At 44.7% G+C, this 20,473-nt stretch overlaps 1 protein-coding gene across 1 annotated transcript in view; it reads left to right on the top strand.

Annotated features, from left to right (window-relative positions):
- Window positions 1-17,157: 17,157 nt before the first annotated feature.
- The window catches only part of PPP6R2 (protein phosphatase 6, regulatory subunit 2), a 40,695-nt gene continuing 37,379 nt past the window's right edge, over window positions 17,158-20,473 (top strand). The window contains exon 1 of the mRNA XM_006876410.1: window positions 17,158-17,387. Within this exon, the coding sequence (XP_006876472.1) occupies window positions 17,161-17,387 (227 nt within the window). The 5' untranslated portion in view covers window positions 17,158-17,160. The remainder of the gene's footprint in view (window positions 17,388-20,473) is intronic.

The following is a 20,473-nucleotide window of genomic DNA, read 5'->3' as shown; positions in this document are numbered from 1 at the left end:
GTGTAAATCTTTACGGGAGTAGAAAGCCTCATCTTTCTCCCGCGGAGCAGCTGGTAGTTTCGAACCGCTGACCTTAAGGTTTGCAGCCCGATTCGTTTATATAGCATATAAATTTCCATTGTAACCATTTTTTAAGTGTACAATTTAGTAGCGTTAATACCCATCCCAATGTTGATGTTGGTTGCTCCTTGATCCTCTTGTGTCTGATTTTGAGATGTTCTACGTTATGTAACGTGAAGTATAATCCAAAGAAAAGGGGACATGCTGCGTATGGAGTGGGCTTTGTGGTGTCTCACTGGCTGGGAGCAGATGAGTCAGGGCATCTGCATTGTCACTCCAAGGAGGGAAGCTCTGCTTCTGGTAGTACTAACCCACCCACTGGGTTAACTGGGACTCAGAGCCACCTCTAGGACAGAGGAGAACTTCTCCACAGGGTTTCAGAGACTCAGCCTTGATGAAAGCAGACAGCCTCATCTTCTCCCTGCTGAGTGGCTGCTGGGCTCAATATGTAACCCACTGAGCTCCCAGCGCTCCTAGCAGTAGCTTTGGTGGTTGTTACGGCTGTCTTGGAGTGGCTGGTGGGTTTGAACTGCCAGCTTCATCGTTAGCAGTTCAATGCTTATCCTACAGAGCCACACTAGGACTTCTAGCAGTATTTGATGATTCTAAAAGATTCTTCTGTTACAATCCAGTTTGCTGTTGGATATGTAACAATGAACTGATTTCCTTTTTTAAAATTATCTTTCTTTTGCTGTTGAAAGTATACATTGCAAAACGTACACCGTTTCCACAGCTTCTACACTCGTTACAGTGCAGTGACATTGGCTACAGGTTTTGAGTTGTGCAGCTGTTCTCTTTCCTCTCTCAGTTCTTCCTCCATTAATAGAAACTCATTGACCCCTAATGTTCCCGTGTAAGCTTAGGGGTTGCTGGTGTCAGTTTGATCCTCTTCAAGAAGCAGACTGCTAGTCTTAGCTCTCCAGGGCTGCTGTAACAGAAGTGCCACCAGTGGATGGCTTTGACAAGTAGAATTGATTCTCCTTGCTTAGGAGCTTAGAAGTCAAAATTCAGGGTGCCAGTTCTAGAGGAAGGCTTTTTTCTCTCTGTCCGGCCTGTGGGACGGTCCTTGTCTCTTTTAACGTATGTGGGCCCAGTATTTCTTAGAAATCTCCATGTGTCTTGGCATCCACCTTCCCCTAGCTCTTGGAGGTTCTCAGACCCAAAGGATTTGCTCGGCTGGCTCCCAGCTCTTCTTTCTTGATGGTAGTAGGTGTCCCTCTTCTCTTCTCTGAGATAAAAAGTGATGCCGCCCATACCCCAGGAGAACTGTGCAAAGGCTTTGGACTGTGTGGATCACGACAAACTATGGATAATATTTTAAAGAATTGCTACTCTAGAACATTGGATTGTGTGCATGAGGAACCTGTCTATAGACCAAGAGGCAATCGTCTTAATAGGACAAGGGGACACTGCCAAATGGTTTAAGTTAGGAAAGATGTTTGCCAGCGTTATATTCTTTCACTATACTTATTCAGGCACAGTGGGCTCAAGCGTGTTCGTGATTGTGAGGATGGCAGTGTTTCCGTTGTGCATACCGTCACTGTGAATTGGAACCGGCTCAGTGGCACCTAACCACAACAATCCTGACTCATAAACCCACAGAAGTCAGTATTTACAACGTGTCACAGGTGAAGGAGGACAGTATATCGGATTACAAAATGGAGGCTACTGAGTGGCCTAGCCAAGTTGACCTATATTTTTGGGAGACGCAATCCAGTGCTTAAAGCCAGCATTTTTTACTAGTTAAGCTGAACTGCTGTTTGGTTTGAAGCAGATTTCATGGGATATTTTTGGTTTAAGGATTAGAGATGATCTCAGAGCAATAGTTTCAGTGATTCATCCAGTCTACATGGCTCCAGAAATTCTTGAGTCCATGAGAATTTGAAATTCTGTTCTGCATTTCCTTCCTTTTGATTAGAATCAAATGAACGAATATGATTTATTGTGAGCTCTTCAGTCCATTAAAAATAAAGATAATACTCCAAAGGCCGACAGAGAAAAACAAAACACAATGTGAGTATTAATCAGTATGGCAGTTACCAGTGCCGTGAGGCCAAAGACTACCACTGTGCTAATGTGCGCGTGTCTTAAGTCCACACAGCCAAGATGTTGACCTGTGGTAGCCATATAAAGCCAGCACCCCACAGGTACTTCATGTCTTCTTGTTAGGTGCCATCGAGTCAGTACCGACTCATAGCGACCCCATGCACAACAGAATGAAACACTCTCTGGTCCTGCACAAACCTCAGAATCACTGCTACGCTTGAGCCTGTTGCGGCTGCCACTTTGCCAGTCCATCTCTTTTGGAGTCTTCCTATTTTTCTCTTGACTGTCCATTTTATCAAACATGACATCCTTCTCCAAGGACAGTTCCCTCCTGATAATATGTACAAAGTATGAGAGACGGAGTCTGGCCGTTCTGGCTTCCAAGGAACATTCTGGCTGTACTTCTTCCAACACAGATTGGTTTGTTCCTTTGGCAGTCCATGGCACTTGTAATATTCTCCTCCACCATCATAACTCAAATGCATCAATTCTTCTACGGTCTTCTGTATATTTACTGTCCAACTTTCACATGCATATGAGGTTACTGAAAATACCATAGCTTAGGTCAGGCGCACCTTAGTTCTCAAACTGACATCTTTGCCCTTGAACACGTTAAAGAGGTCTTGTATAGCAGATTTGCCTAGTGTAATACATTGTTTAATTTCCTGACTGATGCTTCCATGAGTGTTCATGGTTGATCTGAGCAAAATGAAGTCTTTGACAACTTCAATTTTTTTCTCCACTGATATGGATGTTGTTTATAGGTCCAGTGGTGAGGACTTTTGTTTTTCTGACATGAGGTGCAACCTGTACTGAAGGCTGTGGTCCTTGATCTTCATCAGTAAATATTTTAAGTCCTCTTTGCTTTCAGCAAGCAAAATTGTATTGTATCATCAGCATATTGCAGATTGTTAAATGAGTCTTCCTCTAATCCTGTTGCCACCTTTTTCTTCATAGAACCCAGCTTCTCGGACTATGTGCTCACCGTACACAGATTGAATAGATATTGTGAAAGAAAACAACCCTGGCTCACACTTTTGCTAAATTTTTTTTTTAATGTTTTTATTGTGAATTGAGTAAAAGTTTACAGGGCCAATCATCAGTTTTACATTCAACAAATCATACACCTTGTTTCATTATAATGATTATGATACCCTCCATGTACCATTAGTTGAAACAGTATTTCTTTGTGTTCATTTTAGCCCGTTTTTCCTTTTTAAACACTCAGATGTATATAATAAGTTATACCACTAAAGGGCACTTTCTGCAAGTCTGCTTCCTGGCTGTCAGTTCTCAGTCCCTTTCTTCCCATGTATCTAGAGTCCTCAGCTGCTCCCACTCTCCATGTCCCCATCTCTGCCTCCATCTCCGGTATCGCTGCTTCACTGTATAAGGTCCTGCATTCCGCTTGTGCTTTTCTCCCTTGATGGTCCTAGGGTCTTTAGTTTCTGGACTGTGAGATTGACTACTCCCCGGTGTTTGTTACAAAACTTCTACCTTTACAATAGTGACAGTCATGATAACAATTACTATTGAATCATAAGAATCTTATCTCCATATCTTTTTACCAGACCCATCTAGACAAGATGAAAACTACTCAGTGGGGACTCTATCTTCCCTCACACACTCTTAAACTAAACTCCCTCTTGAAACCTTGTAAGCCAGTCACTTCGTGCCTTTGTCGCCCCTCATTTTAGGTAGCCAATGTCTAAGTTGTCCATCCCTATCTACCCTGTATACAGAGGGAATAGCATTGATACTTGATGTGAAGACTCCTTCCCTCTCTTGCTACTACCTCCATGAGTATAGGTCAGGTTCATCAAATTGTAGCAGTTTACCCTCGTTTCCTTTATCAAAAATTGTATTTTTTTTTTTTTTTTAACTTTTGCTAATTTTAAGCCATTCAGTGTTTCCTTGTTCTGTTCGAATAACTGCCTCCTATTCTGTGTACGGGTTCCTCATGAGCACAATTAAAGCATTCCATAATACTCATTTTCTGCAATGCTGTCCATAGCGTGCTGTTATCCACACAATCTAAAGCATTTGCCTAGTCTATAAAGCGCAAGTAAACATCTTTCTGGTACTCGCTGCTTTCAGCCAACCATCAGCAATGATATTCCTCGTCCCATGTCCTTGTCTGAATCTGGCTTGAACCACTGACAGGTCTTTGTCAGTGTATGTTTGCAGCCATTTCTGTATTTTTAGCAAAATTTTACTCGTATGAGATATTAATGATATCATCTGATGACATCTGCATTCCCTTGGGTCACCTCTCTTTGGAATGGCACAAAAACAAAATCTCTTCTAGTCAGTTGGCCAGGTAATTGTTTCCCAAATTTCTTGGCATAGATGAGTGAGTGCCTCCAGGGCTGCATCAGTTTGTTGAAAGATTTCAATTTGTATTCCTCCAATTCCAGTTGCCTTGTTCTTTGCCAATGACTTGAATGCACCTTGTACTTTCTTCTTCAGTATCATTGCTCTTGATCATATGCACTTCTTGAAATGGTTGACATTGACCATTTCTTTTAGGTACAGTGACTGTGCATTCCTTCCATCTTCTTTTGATGCTTTCTGCATCATTCAGTATTTTGCTGGTAGAATCCTTCAACACTTCAAGTTGAGGCTTGAATTTTTTCTTGAGTTCCCTCAGCTTGAGAAATGAGTGTGTTCTTCCCTTTTGATTTTCTAACTTTAAGTCTTTGCACATTTTGTTATAGTATTTGAGTTTGACTTCTCAAGCTGCTCTTTGAAAATTTATTTTTAGCTCTTTTACTTCCTCATTTCTCCCATTTGCTTTAGCAACTCTATCAAGTTTCAGAGTCTCTTCTGAAATCCATTTTGGTCTTTTCCTTCTTTCTTGTCTTCTTAATGATCTTTTGCTTTCTTCCTGTATGGTGTCTTCTCATAACTCTTCTGGTATTCAGTTATTAGCATGTAATGCATCAAATTTGCTCTTTAGATGGTCTCTTAATTCAGGTGGAATATGTTCAATGTCATATTTTGGCTCTTGTGGACTTGTTTTAGTTTTCTTCAGCTTTAGCCTGAGCTTGCAAATGAGCAATTGATGGTCTGTTCCACAGGCTGTCCCGGCCTTGTTTTGGCTGATGATATGGAGCTTTCCCACCGTCTTTTTACACAGATGTGTTCAATTTGATTTCTGTGTATTCCATCTGATGAGGTCCTTGTATATATATGTCTTTTATGTTGCTTAAAAAAGGTTTTTGCAATGAAGAAGTCATTGATACTGTAAAATTCTGTCGTGCAATTGCTGTGTCAGATGCCAAATGACCAACACCAATCCATTTTAGCTCACTATTGCCTAGGATATCAATGTTTATGATTTTTTTTGTTTTTGTTTTTAGTTTTTATTGTGAATTATGTGGATTTCCATGGGAGAACATCAGCTTTACACTCATCCTATCGTATTTTGTTTCATTACAATGATTATTATCCCCTTCATGCATCAAATAACCAAAGGGTACACCCCACAGGCCCTCCCCTCCGGCTGTCAGCACACAGCCCCTCTCCCTCCCTGAGTCCAGTGTCCCCAGCTGCCCCATCTGCCCACATCATCGTCTCTGTCTCCATCCCTGGCGTCATTGCCTCTCTGGGTAGGGTCCCGCTCTCCTTTCTTCTCACTTGATGGTCCCAGGGACCTCCACTCCTGGGCTGCAAAATCAACCACTTCCCTCCTTTTGTCAAAAAACATCTACTTCTACATTTCCAACCCTCACAGTCAGTCCTGATGGCAATTATTCTCTATTGTACTACAAGAGTCTTATCCCCATTTCCTTTCGCTCGCCTGGTCTGTCAGGTGAAAGACCAAGACTGGCCTCAGGTCACATAGCAGAACTGGGACTTTGAGCCTAAATCTTCAAGAGAATTGATTTGTGGCCACACAGGTGACGACAGAATGTACTTCCGGTTCTGATTCTCTCCTGGCAACGGTCTCTGCCACAGAATGTTCGTTTTAGAAGGACTTTCATGGAACCATGTGATCTTACGGGCAACTTCTCTGTTTGAAAGCCAGCTTCCATTTGATGGTTATGCTTACCTGAAAAAGTAAATCAAAGAGCAGGACTTGCCATTCCGTTTGTTTGGCTGTTAGAGAAGAAACTAGAAGATGTGAGTGCTAACTTGCTTAATGATCCATACAGGAGGATTCTGACACAGCTGTGGGAGTGTGCGAGTCCCTCAGCTGTACTCACGCTCCAGGTACAGGCAGACAGGAAAGCCTGTCCCCCCTAACTCCTCCAGGTGCCTCACTCAGTCACCGTCTCTCTCCAGGAATCCAGCCGGCAAGAGCAGAGCCTGTTAGCACACCTCAGGGGGAAGGGAAGGAAGCCTGTGATTGCATCTGACTAAGGGTGCTGAACTGGGGCGTCCACCAAGAAAGGTGCTCCTCAGTGGGGAGGGATCCACTACTGGATGGGCTCACATCAGTTACTTTGACCAGGAAATTCACTGCAGCTCAACCAGGGTCATCACACAGCCCTCTTAGGGGACATGGATGCTGTCATCTCTCAGTAGTTCATAAAATATGCCAATAACAGACAGAGTCTCTTTGTAATACTGAGCTCTTAGATATAATGACCTAACAAAATCGACTTCTGAGAGCTAGCTCCTGAGGCAGCTGTCTTGAGTGAGCAGTTTGAAGAGCGGCCATTGTCGTGGTAATGTTTCACTGCAGCTCTGGAATGAGGTCTCTGGTATGGTGAGAGAAATAGCATAAAACGACAGTTTGTCCTTCATCCTGAGATGATGGTTTTCCTTTTTCTTTGTTTTAGAGTTTAAAAAAGAACCATTGTTTTTTGAAATGGAGCATCATTGTAGATGGCAGTTGATACATTTTTTCCACCTGTATGTAACCTTTTCCTTCTCTGTTGCCCTCCTTGGCAAACTTCCAAGTTGGTACCTCTGTATAAAGGAGAAAAGGGTCCTGACTTGTGACATCTGAACTCCCCATAGTTTGGAATCACTGAGCTAAACATATTTTCCCACATTTTGGGAACTTGCCTTAATGAATAGATTTGAATTGTCATTTGGTACATTAATTCTGTAATGTAAATAGATTATTCAGAACCCTGAAAGATCTTGTTGTAGTTTATGGGGTGAACATCCTTACTGATCTTGCTTTTTGTTTCATATTTAAGCGTGAGAAGGACCTCTGGTAGCGTAGTGGTTACGAGTCGTGCTGCGAACCTCAAGGTCAGCAGTTCGAAACTACCAGCTGTTCCGCAGGAGAATGATGGTGGTGTTCTGCTCCCGTGAAAGCATGGTTTGAATGGGTAAAAGGGGGGAAATAATGTTAAGATTCTTGGCTGTCTTTTGAATCTTGATTTCCCTCAGAGATTCTAGTGGGGTTGATGGTAAAAAAGTGATAAATTCCTAATGATGAGCCTCAGAATGATGACCTTCACTTTCTTTTTTCTTTTTTTGTCTTAAATGTTTTATTGTGAATTATGTGATAGTTTACATGGGATAATATTAGTTTTACATTCATTCTATCGTATATTGTCTTATTGCCATGGTTACAATCCCCTCCATGCAGTCCTTCCCCCGTACCCCCCAGGTCTTCAGCACACAATCCCTCTCCCTCTCTAGATCTAAAGTCTCCAGCTGCTCCATCGTTCCACATCATCATCTCTGGCTCCATTTCAGGCATCACTGCTTCTCTGGGTAGGGTCCCGCTCTCTGCTCTTCTCCCTTGATGGTCCTAGGGCCCTCTGCTCCTAGACTGAAAAGTTAATCACTCCCCTCCTTGCTATAAAACGTCTACCTTTACATTTCTGACCCTCACAATCAGTCCTGATAACAATTATTCACTATTGTATCACAAGAGACCTGTCTGCATTTCATTGCATCAGCCGCACCTAGTCAGATTGAATACTATTCACTGGAGATTCTACCTTCCTCCATGCCCTCTGGATCTAGGTTCCCTCTTGAAAGCTTGTAAGCCAGTCACTTCTTGCCTTTTTAGCTCCCCCCACCCCCCATTTTGGGTAGCCAGTGTCCAAGTTGCCCATCCCTGTCTACTCTGTGTGTGGAGGGGGTGGGAATGATTCTTGCTGTAAGGACTTGTTCCCTCTTTTGATCTACTGCTTCCATAGGTATAGGTCAAGTTCATCAAATTGTGTGAGAATACTTTTTTTTTTTTTTCTCTTCTTTTTACTTCTGGTTGAGCTCTGATCATCCAGTCACTGAAGCCAGAATAAGTGGGTATTATCTGCAAGTGTGGGTGTTCTTATGCATATGGACGCTTCACTCTCCACTCTAGTCCCCTGTGGCTATGTCACTGTCTCTGGGCCCAAGAGTCCCCAGGTCTTGCCACACTGCTGGCCAACCAGGTCTTCACCCAGGTTCACAGAAGTCTATTGAACATTGTAGGGCTTAGCTCACCGCTTCATTGCTGACCTTCACTTTCATTTATCAAAGTTTTAATTTATGTTCTAAAGATACAGTAGGATTCCTTGTCACATTAATAGGTAACTTAGAGCTTGTCAGTAACTAATGCTGAAGGCCAGAGTGAACTCCCAAAGCCATTGAGTCGACACCTTATGTAGGGTAGACTAGAGCTGTTCTGTAGTGTTTCTGAGACTGTAAATCTTTGTGGGAGCATCTTTCTTCCACAAAGTGGCTAGTGAATTTGAACCACTAAACTTTGCAGTTCACAGCCTACCCCTTAACCCACAGTACCCCCACTGTGTCCCTGGAAATCGAGCTGGGCTGCTGCTGACCCTCTGAAGAAGGTTGAAGGCGAATGTGAAGTCTGTGAAGACTGTTGGGAAACAAGAGTGGCTGAGCTGAGAAAATGGGGCCCAACTCTTAGTTTGGGTTTTTGTTGAAGTCATACAGGTGGTTTCAGCATTGTTCTTAGTTGCCTTTGCCTCAGCTTCAACCCTTAAAACCCCCACTGGGCTCTGTGCATCATCTCCATGACCGGTGTTATGTGTGTGTCTGTCAGTCCACCTCATGGAGGGCGCCCTCCTGTTCACTGACCAACCCTCACTTCCTTTTCTAGCCAAAGTAGGAAAGACAGAATCTGCTTCTATCTGTCACTCTACCCTGCAGAGCTCAGCAGCCGCAAGTCCCAGTCTCTCTCTTGTCCCCAGCAAGCTTTTTGCTTGGATTCCATTGTTCACATGCAGCAAGCTGGGGTGAATGTTGTGGTTGCATCTTGTGCTTTCCTCCCTTGAGAAGCACCTCATGGCTCTCTCTGCTGTTCAGTGCCAGCAACTGCTACTACGCATGTGTTGTACACGTCCATGGTGGTTCTGGGTCAGAAGGTCAGTGCAACACCCGTTACTACTTCATGTGGTCAGACCTTGAGGCTGAAATTTGTTTTTATGTTGGTATAAGATAAGTATGAGAATCTAATTTAAGCTAATTGTACCCGTATACATTAGTAAGTCCTTTTTCCACTATACTGAAATGTCCCGTCAGTCATAGATGGTGTGCCCATCCATGTTTATTCTGGAACATTTCTGTTCTTTCTCCAAACCCAAATGGACTGTCCCCTATGAGCCAGAGGTAGACCTGGTGGTGGACACAGAAGCAGGAGTGCGGTTGGGCAGTGGTAAGAGGACTGGTGCGCACCGGTGGGCAGGAGTGCAGTGTCTTGCTGGGGCTGTGTGCTGCCCTTAGGGCTGTGCAGGGGAAGGGAGAAGAGGTGGTGTGGGCTGGGTTTGGGGGTGGGCTAACTGAGGAGCCCTAGTGCCAGTGATAGGAGTTCAGCTGCTCACCACAAGGTTGTTGTCAGTTTGAGTCCAGCAGTTGCTCCATGGGAAATGGATATGGCCATCGGCTTCTGTAACTGTTGTTGTTGTTAAGTGCTGTTGGGTCAGTTCCCACCCATAGCGACCCCATATAGGGTTTCTGAGGAACGACTGGTAAGTTTGACCTGCCGACCTTGCAGTTCAAACTGACCTTGTGGTCCTCCCTCAGTGCCACAGGCAGGACTTTCTTAGGCCTAAGATGCCCTAAGGAGCACTTGGCTCTGTCCCATGGGGACAGTTTATTATGCTAAACACTTTATAAAGGATACCTAGTTAATGTAGACCAGTGAGAGTACACAAAAGGAGGAACCCAAGATTCTGAGAGGAATGCAGTGGCCCTGTCCCGGTCCTTTTCTGCCCTAACCCAAACACCAGGACTGAGGCCGCAGACAGTGGACAGACAGTGGCTCACCTATCAGTTAGCTTTTCCTGCCTAACCAGTGCCTCAGTACCAGAGGCTCAGTAACACCACTGCCGTGATCTGTTCTGTGCGATGGTGGGGAGCCTGCTCGGACCAACTCCTTTGCTCCTTTGCTTGGTGTCGGTGGGTTCACACGTATCTTGGCAGTCAGCTAGTTGGGGAAGAGGGTGAGCACGCTGATGGCAGGGTCCCTGGAGCCCACTCATTGTCCAGCAGGCTAGCCCAGGCTCATTCTCATGGTCATGATCTTGGGTCCCTGAGCAGTGAAGGGGTAGCACCTTGTACAAGATGATTTGGCTTAGTGATGTCTGCTGCCACCCACTGGCCATACCCAGAGCCGGGACTGCAGACATCCTCCCACTTGGGACTCCAGCTGTGAGGACTTGTTTTCTCCCACCTTTTAGGTGGGTGAAATATGGTGAGAATATGCTCAAAGGGCAGGCCTGAGCATCCTGGCTTGCCAGGAGGATAACACTGCCAGATGTTGGGACTGCTGTGGCTGGGACAGCGTGCTTCAGTTGTGGTGAGGGTGGATGCCCCTGCTGGCCTCCTGCCCTTCACAGCCTTCTAACTGCTGCCTGGAACCCCCACCCACCCCCAGCCTGCAGCTACTCTCTGTTGAGGTTTCCTTTCATCCCCACTGTGCTTCCACTTCTTTGTAGGAGATTCCTGTTGTCATTGTGGAGGTCGGTGGTTTAAGGGGCCATTTCTTCAGCTGTTGCTCATTACCTTGGGATTATAAAAAGGCAAGGAAGAATTGAAATTAAAATAAAGCACATGCAATCAAAATACGTTAGTCCCAGATGTAAGCAGTGTAGCAGGGAAATGTGTGGTTAAAAAATTAACATTTAGTCCCACTCGAAAGGATAAGCAGACCAGCCTGCAACAGCTAGAACAACAGAAGATGCTTCTTGAAAGAAAGTCCAGCAGGAAAAGTCCAAAACAGAAATGTCAGCATGACTGGCTGCTACAAGCCCAAGCAAGTTGTTTGCCAGGGAGCCATCAAGGCAAGCAATCAAGTCCCTTCAGGACAAGCTTCAGCAGGCATGTAAGCTTATGTTGGTCGACTGGTGAGTGGAAGAGGGGGAAAGGCAGCAATAAAGAAATGGGCTGAATTCAGCCACATTCCATAGACTCCCGATGACATGGAGATGAGAGAGAGAAGAGGAAGGGCTGGTTGGTCTGAAATGTGGTGAGACCAGGGGACTCCTGAGCCCATGGACAAGGACATAGCCATGGAGGGCTAGAGCTGAGAGTGAAGCATCCAGCTGGTATGAAGTGAGGGGAAGATGTACAAGAACACCCAAACTTGCAGACAGTACCCATTTGACCTAGCCTAGATGGCTTGATAATCAAAACTTGACTAGAGGAAAATAAAAAACCAATTTTTGATAAAAGAAACTAGTGTAAATTGCTACAATGTGATGAACTTGACCTTTACTTAAGGATGTAGTAGCTCAAAATACCAACTGAGAGGGAGTTAGTTTTCACATCAAGTATCAATGCTATCTGCTCTGTATACAGGGTTGATAGGTACTGGCAACTTAGACCCTGGCTACCTAAAATGAGGGGGTGATAAAGGCATGAAGTTACTGGTTTACGAGGTTTCAAGGGGGAGTTTAGTTTAATTTTAAGAATGTGTGAGGGAAGAAAGAGCCCCCACTGAATAGTTTCCATCTTGTCTAGATGAATCTGGTGAAAAGAGATGGAGATAAGATTCTTATGATTGAATAGTGAGCAATTGTTATCATGACTAATTGCGACTGTCACAACTGTAAAGGTTTTGTAACAAAAATGGGGGAGTAGTTAATCTTACAGTCCAGAAACAGAGGACCTTAGGACCATCCAGGGAGAAGAGCACGAGTGGAATGTGGGACCCTATCCAGAGAAGCAGCAACACCAGAGATGGAGGCAGAGATGAGGACATAGAGAGAGGGAGCAGCTGAGGACTCTAGATTCATGTAAAGAGAGGGACTGTGTGCTGGTGGCCAGGAGGCAGGCTTGCAGAACGTGCCTTTTGGTTGTTTAAGTTATATGCTCCTGAGTGTTTCTGTGTACACCCCCCCAAAAGAAGAACAAAAAACACAGGGATGCATGGGGGAGATTGTAATCATTGCAGTGAAATGATGGTTGTTTTTTGTTTTTTTTTTAAAAGGAATGTCTTTGTTAAGTAATGAAAAATGTTCTGAAATTAGATATTGGTGATGATTGTACAACTGTGCAAATGCTAAAAACCAGTGAACTATACTCATTGAAAGGCTGCAGTTTTTATATATGAATTATATCTCTAAGAAGCTTTTATTAAATAAAAACTCAGGAAAAAAAAAAGAAAAGAAATTAGCATTTAAAAAATTCCTCCAGCAGTCTATATACGAAACGTTTAACAGGCTGTCCATGAAACAGCTCAGTCAGTCAGCCCTAGGGTCAGTGAGAACAAACTGAATTCTGAACAGGACAGCAGAGGCACGTCCAGGCCATAGGTGCTTACAGGTCCAGAGATATATATAGGAGTAGAGATTCGTACAGGGCTGAGCTGTGGACAGGAATGCTTTGTTGACTTTGTCTGATGAAGTGAGTAGACTTTTGTCTTAGTACAAGAAAGAGCATGTGCAAAGCCACAGAGACATGAAAGTGCAGTTTGTGCTTTGTGGCTCTGGTTTGGGGGTGAGGGGAGAATGGGCAGTGTGCAGAGAACCAGAGAAACCCTTTGTACAAAGCTGCCTGGGGTGTGGTGGGCATCTGTATCCAGCAGAGAGGAGATGGGAGTGACAGACATGAAGAGAGTGATTCAGTGGAGAAGGGGAGGGAGTGGACTTGGGATTGGGGGTCTTGGAACTGGACTGTTTCTTAAACAAACATGAGGGTTTAATAAAGCCAGTACCATCACTTTGATTCCAACTTAGAGCACTCCTGTGTAGGGTTCTAAGGCTGTACATTTGGGGGGCTTTTGGTGGTAGGAACTGCTGGGGCTCTTCCCCAAAGGAGTCTTCTTCTTTTAAAAAAATTATTTTAAGTTTTTTATTGTGGATTGAGTGAAAGTTTACAGGGTAGGTCATCAGTTTTACATTTAACAAAATCATACACCTTGTTTCATTACAATGATGATAATCTTCTCCATGTACCATCAGTTAACAGTATTTCTCTCTATTCACCATAGCTCTGTTTTAGAAATCAAAAACAAAAAAAAACGTCAGGCATATATAATAATTTACACCACCGAAGGGCACATTCTGCAAGTCTGCCTCATGGCCACCAGCTCTCAGTTGCTCTTGTCCCAGGAATCTAAAGCCCTCAGCTGCTCCCTCTCTCCATGTCCCCATCTCTGCCTCCATCTCTGGTATCACTGCTTTTCTGGATAAGGTCTCGCATTCCACTTGTGCTCTTCTCCCTTGATGGTCCTAAGGTCTTTTGTTTCTGGACTGTAAGATTAACTGTCCTCCTGGTTTTGTTACAAAACTTCTGCCTTTGCAATTGTGACAGTTGGAATTAGGGATGATAAGAATTACTCACTTTTGAATCATAAGAATCTTATCTCCATCTCTTTTCACTAGATTCATCTAGACAAGATGGAAACTATTCAGTGGTGAGGGACTCTTTCTTCCCCCACACTTAAACTAAACTCCCCTTTGAAACCTTGTAAGCTAGTCACTTCATGCTTTTATTGCCCCCTCAAATAGCGTAGTGGTTACGAATCGGGCTGTGAACCGCAAGGTCAGCAGTTCGAAACTACCAGCGGTTCCGCGGGAGAAAGGTGAGGCGTTCTGCTCCCGTGATTTACAGCCTCAGAAACCCTGTGCAGAGTCACTATGAGTCGGAACTGACTCCACGGCACTTAACAACAACAACAACGACTAAGTTGCCTATCCCTATTAACCTTGTATACAGTGGGGATAGCATTGATACTTGATGTGAAGACTCCTTCCCTCTCTGTTGGTATTTAGAGTTGCTGCCTCCATGAGTATAGGTCAAGTTCACCAAATTGTTTCCTTTATCAAAAAAAAGGGAACAAATCCTTACAGCAAGGATCATTCCCACCCCCTCCATACACTGAGTAGACAGGGATGGGCAACCTAGACATTGGCTGCCCAAAATGGGGGGGGCTACAAAGGCAAGAAGTGACTGGCTTACAAGCTTTCAAGGGGGAAGCTAGATTCATAGGGCATGGTGGAAGGTAGAATCTCCCCTGAGTAGTATATAATCTGTCTAGGCGGGGCTGATGAAATGAAATCTGGATGGATCTCTTGTGATACAGTAGTGAATAATTGTTATCTGGACTGCTTGTGAGGGATGGAATTGTAAAGGTAGACGTTTTTTAGCAAGGAAGGGAGTGGTTAACTTTTCAGCCTAAGAGTGGAGGTCCCTGGGACCATCAAGGGAGAAGAGCGGAGAGTGGGACCCTACCCAGAGAAGCAGTGATGCCTGAGATGGAGGCTCTGATGACGTGGAGAGATAGAGCTGTTGGGGACTTTAGACACAGAGAGGGAGAGGGGCATGACCGGGGGGCATGCTTGTAGTGTATACCCTTTGGATAGTTGATGATGTTGGAGGGGATTGTAACCATAGCAATGAAATGATATACTATAGGATGAATGTAAAACTAATGTTCTCCCATGTAAACTATCACATAATTCACAATAAAACATTAAGAAAGAAAAAAAAAAAATTTTTTTTTTTAAATCTTTTTCTAGTCGAGTTCTGATTATCAAGCCATCCAGGCTAGCTAGGTCAAGTGGGTACTATCGGCAAGTTTGGGTGTTCTTGAGCTCCTCCTCTCACTCCATATCAGCTGGATGCTGCTTCACTCTCAGCTATAGCCCTCTGTGGCTATGTCCTTGTCCATGCGCTCAGGGGTCCCCAGGTCTCACCACACTTGGGACCAACCAGACCTTCCTCTTCTCTCTCACATATCCAGATCAACGTGATTCTATGGAACGTGGTTGAACTCAGCCCATCTTCATTGCTGCCTTGCCCCCTCTTTCATTCACCACTAGACCAACATGGTTGTCAGCAAGTTTACATGCCTGCTCATGTGTTCCCATTGAGTTTCAGTCTTAGAGAGGAGTTTGTTCTGAAGACACTTGATTGCTTGCCTTGATAGCTTCCCAGCAAACAACTTGCGTGGGCTTGTAGTAGCCAATAATACTGCCATTTTTGTTTTGGATTTTTCCTGATGATCTTTCTTTGAAGATGTATCTTCTGTTGCTCTAGCTGTTCCAGGCTGGTCTGCTTATCCCCTCTTGTGGGAATGCCCCACTTCAGAAGGTTCTGGATGGGGCTCAGGATTCCACCTAAGGTCCTACACACTGCAAAGCCTCCCTAGGAGGCATATTTCCCTGGGCAAGTTCTAGAACAGCCCTTTTAGGTATTCCAGTCAGTATAGGCTGAAGACAGGCTTAGAAGCTTTCAGTAATCCTGTTTGCCGACATTCCTTTCTCTCCCACTCAAGTGTCTATTTTACAATAGTAGGCAAGGGAAACCAATATTCATAAGATAATCAAACATCTTAGTATTATGTCCCCTTTTCCAAACTGTGCCTTGATCCTTGTATCGCAGAGCCTTGGTGTTCCAAGGTTGAGCCTGCATCACTATTTATTTACCTCTGTCCCATTTAGCCCGTGCAAACGTGTATCAGTGTTCACACCTATCTACCTTGTTCTTCCGCCCCCTCCCCCTAAGGTTATAAATTTTTATAGGCGCAGAAAGCCTCATCTTTCACCTGTGGAGCAACTGGTAGGTTTGAACTACTGACTTTGAAGTTAGCAGTCCAGTGCTTATTCTACAGTGCCACCAGGACTCCTTAAGTAAAAATAATAGAAAAGATAAACCCTGTCTTCTTGTTGTTAAGTGCTGTTGAGTTGGTTCCCACTCATAACCACCCCATATAGGGTTTCTGAGGAGCGGCTGGTAGGTTTGAACCACCAACCTTGCAGCTCAAACTGACATTGCAGTCCAGTGCATTATCCTGCAGCGCCACACCAGGACTCCAAATACTGTCTACTGGTGCCATAATTTTAATAATAATGATTTATAAAACTCTGTAAAGATGCATAGTGTCAAAGTAACAATAGATCTTGTTAAAGCTGTAGACTTTCTGGTTTCATTTTGTATCAGATTCACTGCTATGGAGTTGATTCGGACTCCTAGTGACTGTGTAGGAAGAAGTCCAGCTGCCCTGACGAGGCTGTTTGCTTTAGCTACTGAGCCGAGTGCTTTAGCTACTGTGCGGTCAGGACTGTTGTTTTGCACAGAGCAGTGTGGACTGTGAGCCTTGTCCTCAGGGTCACATTGGAGAGTCAGTGGTTGGAGGTGTGGAGGAAGGATGGCTTCTCAGGGCTCTTTCATGGTGTTGTGGCAGGACCTGGTGACTCATTGGGTACATATGTGAGCAAGGTGGCAGCTATAAGGAAGGACAACTCTAGATGTTACTCACTCAGAAGGGACAGTGGTAGGGGTCTGACCTGTTGAGACTGTGTTCTGGGAGAGAGATAGCTGAGCAGCAGTCCAGTGTTCGCTCAGGAGGGTGCTGAACACGGACGTGTGGGTTTGGGAGGCATTGCCATTTTTGGGGTAGAGAGTGCCCCCTTGCTTGCTTGTGGGAGATGTCTAATTGTGACAGCTGAATGGAGCCAAGGGTTGGGCAAGTACCCAGGGGTCGGGGAGGGCCGGTGGTTGTTGAGGGAGACAGACAGGCAGGCCAGCCAGGGGACAACCTATAGGAGGCAGGCAGCATCTTAGGCTCTGGGCAGATAGTCATATCTACAGGGCTGAGCAAACCCCAGAGGGTTTGCCCAGGGCGGACTCGTGGAAATGGGGAAATGTGACCCTCTGACCTCTCTTGCAGTTCCGTGAGCCCTCACGATGTTCTGGAAGTTCGACTTGAACACTACCTCGCACGTGGACAAGCTGCTGGACAAAGAGGATGTAACACTGCAGGAGCTGATGGAAGAGGATGACCTCCTGCAGGAGTGTAAGGCACAGAACCGGAAACTGCTGGACTTCCTGTGCCGGCAGCAGTGCATGGAGGAGCTGGTGAACCTCATCACCCAGGACCCGCCCCTGGACATGGAAGAGAAGGTCCGATTCAAGTATGTACTGCTGCCATGCAGGTGGGCTGCATGTTGCGGGGCAGAGCCGCAGGCAGACAGCAGGCCATTTAGGGACAGCTGGCCACAGGGTTTTCACAAATGTTCCACCCTGACTGATGACTGAGGAGGCCACTCGTGTAGTGCTGAGCAGCAGTGATGGTCCCGGAGGGTTTTCAGTCAGAGTCTAGGGAGGTCAGTGATAGACACATCGGCAGAGAAAAAAAGCCACCTCTGGGGAAGGCCTTCTTGAAGTGAGCAAAGACAGTGTGCCTGTGAACAACAATTACCAGCTCATTCCGAAGCAGACACTGGATAGTGATATGATCCAACTGCACAGGAAGAGTGAGGGAGCGGGCAGGAGGTGGGCAAACACCAGGATAGGAGAGGTTGGCCTCTTCCATTGTGGGGAATCCATTCATATGCCTAAAAGTGATGGGGCACCAGGATGTGTGTGTGTGTATATACACTGTACATACAGTATTTAGTCACAAGGAGGATTGGGCGTGTGGGCGGGTGTGTATGAAAATACTATGTACACACTATTTAGAAATGAGGATTGTATGTGTGTGTATGAATACGGCATGAGGAACTCAGCGGACAAGCTCTGTGATAGCTCAAGCGAGTAAAGTTTGCTAAAGGTAACACAGAAACGGCTACAAGCATACATTGACAGAGAACTTCCAGCAGAGGTTCAAGCTGGATTCAGAAGAGGCCGTGGAATGAGAGATATCATTGCAGATGTCCAATGGATCTTGGCTGAAAGCAGAGAATATCAGAAGGATGTTTACCTGTGCTTTATTGACTATGCAAAGGCTTTCGATTGTGTGGATCATGACAAGCTATGGACAACATTGAGAAGTATGAGTATTCCAGAACACTTAATTGTACTTCTGAGGAATCTGTACCTGGACCAAGAAGCAGTTGTTCGAACAGAACATGGGAACACTGAATGTTTTAAAATTGGGAAAGGTGTGAGACAGGGTTGTATTCTTTCACCATACTTATTCAACCTGTATGCTGAGCAAATAATACGAGAAGCTGGGTTCTATGAAGAAAAGCGTGGCGTCAGGATTGGAGGAAGACTCATTAACAACCTGTGATATACAGATGATACAACCTTGCTTGCTGAAAGTGAAGAGGACTTGAAACATTTACTGATGAAGCTCAAAGAGCACAGCCTTCGATATGGATTACATCTCAATGTCAAGAAAACAAAAATCCTCACTACTGGACCAATAAACAACATTCTTATCAATGGAGAAAAGATTGAAGTTGTCAAGGACTTCATTCTTCTTGGATCAACTATCAACACTCGCAGAAGCAGCAGTCAAGAGATCAGACGACGTATTGCCCTGGGCAAATCTGCTGCACAGGAACTTTTTAAAGTATTGAAGAGCAGAGATGTCAGCTTGAGGACTAAGGTGCGCCTGATCCAGGCCATGGTGTTTTCAATAGCCATATGGATGCAAAAGTTGGACAGTGAATAAGGAAGATCGCAGAAGAATTGTGGCCTTTGAGTTATGGTGTTGGAGGAGAATACTGAAAGTGCCATGGACTGCCAAAAGAACCAATAGATCTGTTTTGGAAGAAGTGCAGCCAGAGTGCTCCTTGGAGGCCAGGATGGCTAAGCTTCATCTCTCATACTTTGGACATATTGTCCAGAGGAAACAGTCGCTGGAGAAGGATGTCATGCTGGGTAAGGTAGAGGGTCAGAGAAAAAGAGGAAGACCCCTAACGAGATGGATTGGCCAGGTAGCATCATTGATGGCGTCAAGTGTGGCAGCGGTAGTGAGGTTGGCCCATGATCGGACATTGTTTCGTTCTGCTGTGCATGGGGTCGCTATGAGTCGGTGCTGACTCGATGGCACCTGACAACAACAACATGTGAATACACGATACACACACTATTTAGAAACAGGAGTGTGTGTGTGTGTGTATATGCGTTATGCAAGAAATGAGTGCGTATGTATATGAATTCACGATACATACATGATTTAGAAACGAGGGGTATTGTGTTTGTATATGAATACACACTATGTATATGCATAGGTTGGAAACAGGAGTGTCTGTGTGTTGTGTATAATGACTATACTACTTGTTGATGTTGGTAGGTGCCGTTGGGTCAGTTCTGACTCATAGCGACCTCATGTTATAAGCAGAACATCCACTGCAGTTGTTAAGTTTGAGCCCATTGCTGCTGCCATAGTGCCAGTTCATCTCATTGGGAACCTTCCTCCTTTTCACTGACCCTCCAGTAGCATGATGAGATCCTTCTCCAGGGACTAGTCCCTTCTGATAATAACGTCCAATGTATGAGAGACGACGTCTGGCCATCCTGACTTCTGAGCAGTATTCTGACTGTACTTCTTCCAGCACAGATTTGTTTGTTCTAACGTTCATTTGAAGATTCTTCTCCAACACCCTAACTCAGATGCCTCAATTCTCCTATGATCTTCTTCTTCAGTATTCAACTTTCACATGCATATGAAGCTATTGAAAATACCATGGCTTGGGTAAGGTGCACTTTAGTCCTCAAACGGATGTTTTTGCTTTTGAAAACTTTACAGTGGTCTTGCACAGGAGATTTGTATATTACAATATGTCATTTAATTTCTTGATGGTTACTTCAATGAGTGCTAATGGTGGATCCAAGCAAAACAAAGTTTTTAACAACTTCAAACTTTTCTTCAATTATCATGATGTTATTTATTGCTCCAGTGGTTAGCATTTTTGTTTTCTTTACATTGAGGTGCAACTCATACTGAAGGCTGTGGTCTTTGATCTTCATAAATAAGTACACTAAGCCCTCTTTGCTTTCAGCCAGCAAGGTTGTATCATCTGCGTATCGCAGGTGGTTAATGAGTCGTCCTCCAAGCCTGTTGCCATGTTCTCCGTATTATTTACCTTCTCAGATTATTTGCTCACTATACAGGGGCTCTGGTAGCGTAGTGCTTACAAATCGGGCTGCAAACTGCAAGGTCAGCAGTTCGAAACTACCAGCTGTTCCGCAGGAGAAAGATGAGACATTCTGCTCCCGTAAAGATTTACAGCCTCGGAAACCCTGTACAGGGTCGCTATGAGTCGGA

This window comes from Chrysochloris asiatica, unplaced genomic scaffold (assembly GCF_000296735.1).
Source record: "Chrysochloris asiatica unplaced genomic scaffold, ChrAsi1.0 scaffold00378, whole genome shotgun sequence".
NCBI classification, from domain to species: Eukaryota; Metazoa; Chordata; class Mammalia; order Afrosoricida; family Chrysochloridae; genus Chrysochloris; species Chrysochloris asiatica.
This window is presented reverse-complemented; position numbering and strand designations above follow the sequence as displayed.